Source organism: Arachis duranensis, chromosome 9 (genome assembly GCF_000817695.3).
Source record: "Arachis duranensis cultivar V14167 chromosome 9, aradu.V14167.gnm2.J7QH, whole genome shotgun sequence".
NCBI classification, from domain to species: Eukaryota; Viridiplantae; Streptophyta; class Magnoliopsida; order Fabales; family Fabaceae; genus Arachis; species Arachis duranensis.
The window spans coordinates 24,864,797-24,873,439 of record NC_029780.3 but is presented as its reverse complement, the minus strand read 5'-3'; the positions used below and the strand labels follow the sequence as shown (position 1 = coordinate 24,873,439).

The window sequence follows — 8,643 nt, the reverse complement described above, 5'->3', positions numbered from 1 at the left end:
AGCTATGATAATGATCGAACATGCATGACACACTCACTTTCAAGTACGAAAAACATAACGTTGATTTGCCTCTTCATTAATACATACCACTACTTCTACATGTAGAAACATGAAACATGCAAAAACTTCGATTTCAAATATAAATAAGCTAACAAAACCATGCATGCATGCCAAAAATATTATATTTGCCCCCGTGCAACAAAAGGCCAAAATAATAATTAAAAAAAAAGTGTATCGTTTTATTATTATGTAGTACTAATTAAACATCAACTATGGAAATCATAGTGACAAAATAAATATATGACATTTGCATGTATACGAAAGTAATTGCTTCCACGCAAACATCTTCATATATATGAAGATGATTTTATAAATTATTAGATAGTTTGATAGATATATTGAGAATAGAATATATTTAATTGAATTATTTAATAAGTTAAAATATCATCTTTGTATAAAGATGTTTTATGAAAATAATCACTTTATATGAATATTTAAGATCAAATAAACAAGTATGCAAAAATTGGACACAGAAATAAATTCTGTATAGCTGAGAGAACTAAAATAATTGATGAAAAGGATAAATACTCAAGGATGATGAATTAAGCAATTGGAAATTATATTCGAGATCTAATAATGTTGAAAGCTAGTTACAAACTGAAAAATAATAAAATAAAATAAAAGGGTTCAACTTTGATAAGTACGTTATAATTAATCCTTATTCTCCTTTTAAGTTAGGGGCACTCTACTATACAGATTGGGGTGATATAGAGAGAATATAAATTCTTTTTATAATTATTTTTTATTATTTTATTATTATTTAAAATGTGGATCCTATCTTTATCAATTTTTTTTTCATCCTATTAAAGGAAACATCTGAAAACTTCTATCTGTACCTTATAATTTACCTTTAATTAGTTCAAATCTATATATGCAACTGCATCATCATTAATGAAAACAACAAAAACTTTCTCCTGATTTAATACTAGGAAAACTAATATGTATATAATATGTTCTGACCCAATGTTGTTCATACCCTTTAATTTTCACATTTTATTTCTTTAATAACTTATCTTATTCATAGATAAAAAGGGAATTCATATGAAAAATACTACTATCCTATAAAATTCAGCATTTAATAAGTCTTTTTAAAAATTTATTATTATTTAATTAATTTAAATACCTATTTTCATGCATCAGTTGTTCAAAAAATAAAAAAAAAAATTATTTTTTATTTTTTCTCTCCTCTAAAACCTGGATAAAGGACAATATTTAAAGAATACCTAGTACATTGACTCGTGCACACTCTCTCTGTGACATGATCCAAACGCTATTTTTTTTATGTGTTTTTAAATAATTAAATTAAGAAAAAAAGTTAGTTTTAATATTTTTTAGTTAATATTTGTAAAAGTCAAGAAATTTTATTGTACATTTATATAGTTATTATTAACTAACTAAAGCCTAAAATTTAGTTAAAACTTTTAATATTACAATAACAAAAAACTTTATATATGTTATTATAAAATGGCCAAACTAGCCAATTTATACTTATTGTACTTGAACCCACTTGACTCGCTAATTATGCGAGTCAATACAAAAGTGATACTCTTATAAACAAGTCATATTTTATGAGCTCAGCTCGTTTATTTTTGTAAGGGAGCCAAATCGATTTACAAGTCACAACTTATTTTGACAGTTTTACTATCTATTACAAGAAAAAGAACTTGATCCTTATAATTTGCAGAGCAAGCAACCATGAGAAGCTCAGCAAATCAAGAGTCTATTTAAACTGATTAATTGGATTTAGTTGATTGATATATCCTTTTAGGATCAAATCATATACTTTAGAATTATATATTTTAATTATAGTTTCAAATCAAAGATTAAAAGTAGGATTAAATAATTTCAGTATTGTTAATTTAATTTTAGGATTATTGATACATAGAAAAATTGGCCTATATATGGACACTTTTCATTGTTTGTCTAAAATACAATTCTGAGGTTTTACCAATTACGCAGAATTTTCTATCCATGTATTTTAAGGCCCGTTTGAAAATTTTAAAAGTAACTTTTTTTTATTTTTGACTTATGAAAAGTAATAGTATTAATGTTTGGTATAATTTTTAAAACTAAATTACAACTTTTTAAGAAGCTATTTAGGAGCTTATAGAGAAGTTAAAAAAATGACTTCTCTCATAATACTTCTACTTTTTATCACATTTCTATAAAATAAGTACTTTTAGAGTTAAAAATTCAAACACAAAATAACTTATCTATAAGTTATTTTTAACAGAATCATTTATTGTTTAAGTTATTTTATCAAAAAGAGCTTAATTAAGTTGGTTACCCAAACTGAACCTAAGTGTGGTTTGAGTAATTCACTTTATTTGTTGCGCCTATTTGATTTAAGTTGTAAAGAGAAATTTTTGACAGTCTAGTATAAAAGGAAAGTAAAGAAATTATCTTATTTAATCGAAGTTATAATAAGAATAAATTGAAGTTTAGGTTGGTAAAATTTTTAATTTTTAAAAATAATTTATTAAAGTTATCTTTTATTTAAAATACACGTCTTTAAATGTTTTTTATTTATCAAATATAAAATAAGGTATTTGTTATTTTTTCTATAATTTTAAAAAATATAAATATATTTTTAAAAAATTTTATCAAATCAAATTTAAATCTTTTAGAATTATTCTAATAAAAAAAGATAACACAATATTTAAAATTATTGTAAAATCACTTATTCTAAAAGTTTAAACTGATAAGAGAATACAATATGAATAAGTATATCTTTAATATTTTTATTTAAGTAAAAGTCTCTTTTAGATTTTGTTTAATTTTTGTATGTCTTCTTTTTTCTTTTATTTGTTTTATTTTATTTTTTTACTTTTTAAGATTTATCAATGATCGAAATTTAGACCTTTTTGATATAGAGTTTTGATATTATGTATGTCATAATAAAATCACTTATTTTAAAAATTTAAACTAATAAAAAAGATAACATAAATAATTATATCTGTAACAAAAATATCTAAAATCAATGTTTGCCAAAATGGTTCAACCAGCATGAATAAGTTGTTATTATTATGTACTCGTGATTGGAGTGAGTTATGCTAAAGAAGAACCACCGGTGTTTTAATTTGTGGACCATATATAATAATAATGCTTCTTACACATGGCTCCTTATTTGTTTTTCCAAAAGACATATTATAAGTATTTAATGTATTTGGAATAAATGTGTTATTAAAAATATTAATACCATATATATACACCCTGCTGATTCGAATATATAATTAACAAGAGCAATGCTACACATAATTAACAAATATTATTATTTTTGTTGGGACTAATAATAATTTACACTTATATTTATAGATATTATATAATAAAAAATATATAATTTGTATTTATATTTACTAAATTTTGTATATAAAAATTAATATAATTTATATTTATATTTTTTAAAATTTGTATACATAAATTAATAACTATTAAAAATAATTTAATATTTGCACTAGTTAAATGATGGTCAAAATTATCAAAAAATGCTGACTCCAAGAGTTTTCCAATTAACAAAATTAACTCCAAATATATTAATTATTAGTTGATACAATGAGTTTAAGATCTAAAATTAAAGGTGAAAATTGATCATATACATTTTTTTAATGTGAAATTGATAATTGAAAGTTGTTATATGATAATTTAGTTAAATATATTTAATCTAATAATTTTTAACTATCACGTATGAAGTTAGGTGTTGGTGAGTTTCTACCAAAATCAAAAGCCTAAAACATTGTTCAAGTACAATTTAACCTAATGTCAATGTTTGTTTAATTTTCTTCGTTTGTGAAAGCCGGTTTATACATACACAAAGCAATGCAAAAATGATGAATTATTGTTTGATGTCAGAGATTCCAATTGAGCATTTAAGTTACTGCTAAGGTGGGCCTCTCCATGCAAAAGTTTAATTAAATAATTCCAACACTTGTTCATCTTTAACGTACACTAGAGGGCCACACCATATTCATCCATCTTCAGTTAAAAACAAAATGTTAATACAATAAACGAAGATAAAGGGCCACACATACATACATATCTAACTTGGAATTTTACACAACATATATTGATAAGAATAAGAAATCATTACCGGATCGATGATTATTATTGGTGTCCAAAGAGATTGTTAGTGTTCCCTTACAAAGGTTGCTGAGTTGTGATTCGATGTTACACAAAAACAAGGTTGCTTCGTTGAATGGCTTCGACAGCTCCTCCTTGTATTTATGAAGAACATTACAGTATGATTCCTACATTAATCCAAATTAATTAACCTCATCATTCATCAGAATATTATGTGTTTATTCACATGATACATCAATCACGTTAGGGATCGGGAAAAGGATACAAGCACTCTTTTTAAGATTTTGGTTTTAGTGACTAATCACTTTGCCGTAAATTATCAATCGATTAATTTAAGGACACACGAGATCATTTCCATACTTAGCTAAAACCAAATTTTAATTTTCGATCGCTTGTTTAAAAGACTAAATCATATTTACACTCATGTATGCTTTTAACAATTATTTACATTAGTGATTAATTTTAATGTATTAATAACGTGATGAAATATTTTACATAATCGTTTAGTCACATCCGTAAAGTTTGTTAGATAATCAATCTAATCAATATAAAAGATATTTTTTTATAAGATGATATATAATTAAATATACATATAAAATTATTTTATATTGATAATGTATTAAAATTAAATTAACATAACATTATTAATAAGGACTATGTTACGTGTACATCAAAATCAGCCACTAAAACCAAATATAAATACACACATTGAAAATAAATTAAATTACACATGTATTTATATACAAACATATTAATAACTGATTTTAATGACTGATTTTAGTGTAAAAAAAGATTTTTGTTTTATATATAGAAAAAAAAAATAAAGTACATACCATGAAATCATCAAGCTCAGGATCATCTCCAATCTGACGGCGGCGAGTATCCATTGGATGACTTTCACGGCTTATTTCTTCAAGCAGAGAGGCCACTTCAGGCGGCGCTCCAACCTTTTTGGAGCCACAACAAAAAGAATAGATATTGATTAAAACTCTATGGAATCCTAAAATAGAAGTGTGTGTAATAAAAAAGAATAGAATGGAAGGAATTGAAAGAACCTTTTGACATTGAATGTAAGCAGAGAGCAAATCGGGATAGCGGGGATGGTTGGCGATCTGAGCCTTAATAACCGGATCCGACATATCTGGGTCGGGTGCTGCAAGTTGAAGGAGGTAGTTACTACCCACGCCCACGCTCGTAGTAGCTTCTGTTAGATGCAACTTAGAAGCGGTTACAACAACATCCTCCTCCGAAGAACAAGCTTCGAAATTGTTATTATTATTGTTGCTCAACTTGATGTAAAAATCCTCCATGTAAATAAATGGTGTTTGATTATAAAAAGGAGAAAAAGAAAAAGGATAAGGGAGTGTGTGAGTGTGTGTATTATACAAAATTGGATGGAGAAGGGGTAAGTCAGTTACGCCACCTGGAAAGAGACCACACTATACAACTTAGCGTGTTCAGTTTCTTTCACAAGGGAGGCTACTTAGTTAGCTAGAGAGTAAGTACTCTACACAAAAAAGAAAAAAATAAAAATAAAAGATAAACAGGACAAATTAAATGGAGAGAGGTAGTTACTGTTACTAATGAGATTAAACTGATTTTTTGTTACTTGTTTCTTTTTTTTTTCTAAGAAGAGGAGCTATGTTATTATTTATATTTTGTACTATAAAAATAAGCCAACTTCACCCAATAATTAATGAGTTATAACCAAATAAGTTCACTCACTTATATTTTTTTTCTGTTTTAAAAAATATTTTTTCTTTATTCTTTTTTTCTCTTTAGATTTTTTTTCTCTCAATACTATAATTTCACTAATTACCACAAATCATCCACTATTTTTTCTTTCTCATCATCCTCTGCAATCACTCTAAATCTTAAATCTTAAATTATAAATTTTATAATATAAATATTAAACTTTAAGCAATAAATTAGTTTCGTCTTTTTTACTTTTAGATGTTCTTTTTTGCTTGAATTTTTTTTTACGTTTTTACTGTTTTACTTTCAAATGTTTCTTTCCGATGTTTCAATTGTTAGCTGATTTTTAAGTTAATTTTATTGAATAAATGTTAGCATCTTAGACCTTTTTTTATTTATAGTAAATTTTTAGCGTAAATGAAATAACAAACAATAATTCATGTATTTGATTCAATATATTTTGAAAAGATTTGAATAATTATTTATTTAAATAACTATGCTAATTACTAATAAATAAGGATATACATTTAGTATTCATGAGAGATCTCTAGCCTTCCTTTTCTCTTTTTTTTTTAATATTTGGCCATTAGCTTAGAAACATAATCCACTAGCATAAAATTATCATAAATTTAAAGATATAAATAATATCTCATTTTTTAAAATTTTATTTATAAAAAATGCAATAAAATCTATATTTTTAAAAGTATTTTAGATTGATAGCTAGAGATGATTTTTTGAAGGACAATTTACTTATATAAAATGGTTTTCATCATATATTATACAAATATATTAAAATTTGTACGTATAAATTAAATGTTTTATTTTATTTCTATGTAATTCGTTACACTTTAAGGCGAATTCAAAATTTACATGTAATTCGTTTTAACATGCAACGAATTAGTAGGAGAATGATTTTTTAATTTTCACAAATGATTCATTGATCACTTTTTTTAGTCGTCTTGGATGTTCAATATAAATAACAACGATTAATCTTTCGTAGTGGAATTTTTTGTATAAAGCTAAATTCGTAGATGTATGATTTTTTTTATTTATTAGAGAAAAAGTTATTTGGACAAAATTTTGTATTTGAGAAAGAAAAAAGAAATAGGTGAAGGAAAGAAAAATGTGGTTACAATTGGTTTTATTCATTTGAAAAAAAGTAAAAGTATCAAAATATATTACCACATTTTACTATACACAATTTTAGGGGTAAAGCCTTAAATATTTACAAAAAAGTTTAACTAGCTATTCATAGAATGGATGGTGTATTTATTTAGAGAAAATATTCAATATGGCCCTACAAAATTTCTAGGTTTAATTTCTTGAGGTTTCTAAAAAAAAAGAAAAAAATCCATCACAACCCTAGTTATTCGATGCTATGAGATAAGTTGACTTTGTTGGTGAACTTCTTTGCATTTAATGGAATCCTCTACATGACATATAAGTTGCTTATGTGGACCTTAAGTAACAATGCGGATTGACGCAATATTAAAAAAAATTTCTATAACAAATTAATCATATTCTTTTTTGTTACTAATAGTTGTATAATTTTTCTTCTCATTCTTTTTGCAGAATTAACTACATTTTTTTCTAAAATCACGATTCTCATCTAAATCCCTCTTCTCAAAATCATTATCCATATTCATGTTTGCCGACATAAATAATTCTTTTTATACTAACACTTAACATCCAATTCAGCAGGTTAACGTGACAGTTGAACAATAAATTCTATTAGCACTTAATAGAGAAATACACAGAAAAATCGCATTATATTGTGAAAATAGGGACAGAGACTGAAGTGTTCCTTTTTTTTTTAACTCTAAAGAAAGGTTTTATCTTTTGTGAAAATAAGACAGGAAATTAGTAGTTCACTCAAGAAAACTTAATATTATTATTGTGCCCGTGTGTTTGTTAAGAGTTGGATGAGTGAGAAAGGAAAAAAGGACAGAGAACAGTGGAATGGATTTGACAAGGTTCGTGTGTGTGTTTGTGATAAAGCCATGTTTATGTAGGTCCTTCTTTGAAGACTTTTTGTTACTGATTTTCACTCAGACATCACATTCTTCCATGTGACTAAAACCCCATTGCTGGGCCTCAACTCTTCTCTCTCTAGTCTGTTATTTGCCAACGCCTTACTTACACAATAACACAAACAAAATATAAAAAAAAATCCATTTGTTTAATATCCATATTCTTCACTATAATCCCATACTTAGAGCTGACAATATATACTCGGACCAACTCGTTCGAATAGGATTGTCTATCCTACTTATAGATAGGATATAATAAAAAAAGTGAGTGTTGAACTTACAATCTTCCTCTTATAAAAGTTTGAAATAATTATTAAGTTAGTTGATGATTATATTATTTGTAATTTTATATTGGATTTTTTTAAGATTTTATTGTTTTAATTTTAATTTGAACTTAGTATTTTATTTTTTATTTTATTAATATGTATAAAATTTAGAATGGTTGAATTTTATATTTGCTTAAAAATTTTATTTTTTTCGGATACGGTAGAATTTAGAACTTTAGAATGCAAGTAGAAATTAAAGTTAAGAGATTCTCAACCAGTAGATAGAATATAATAACATTTTTAAAAAATTTTTAACCCATAAATAAAATTAAGATAGAATTCAAACCTTATCTTATCCTAACCATTGCGCCAGCCCTACCCATACTGTGTTGGAGTTAGCTTAAAAATAATATGCATTCTTGATTATTAATATATGTGGCACAAAAATATCAACAGATGTGCTGACACAGTAATAAAGGCATGGTGAATTCTATAGTATTTTCGTTGTAGTATTT

At 25.4% G+C, this 8,643-nt stretch overlaps 1 protein-coding gene across 1 annotated transcript in view; it reads right to left on the bottom strand.

The window, feature by feature from the left end:
* Window positions 1–5,598, bottom strand: part of LOC107465196 (homeobox protein knotted-1-like 1) — an 8,363-nt gene extending 2,765 nt beyond the window's left edge. Inside the window, exons 1-3 of the mRNA XM_016084191.3 lie at window positions 5,193–5,598; window positions 4,971–5,084; window positions 4,148–4,304 (exon numbers count right to left, since the gene is read on the bottom strand). Of these exons, the coding sequence (XP_015939677.1) occupies window positions 4,148–4,304; window positions 4,971–5,084; window positions 5,193–5,447 (526 nt within the window). The 5' untranslated portion in view covers window positions 5,448–5,598. The remainder of the gene's footprint in view (window positions 1–4,147; window positions 4,305–4,970; window positions 5,085–5,192) is intronic.
* Window positions 5,599–8,643: the final 3,045 nt, after the last annotated feature.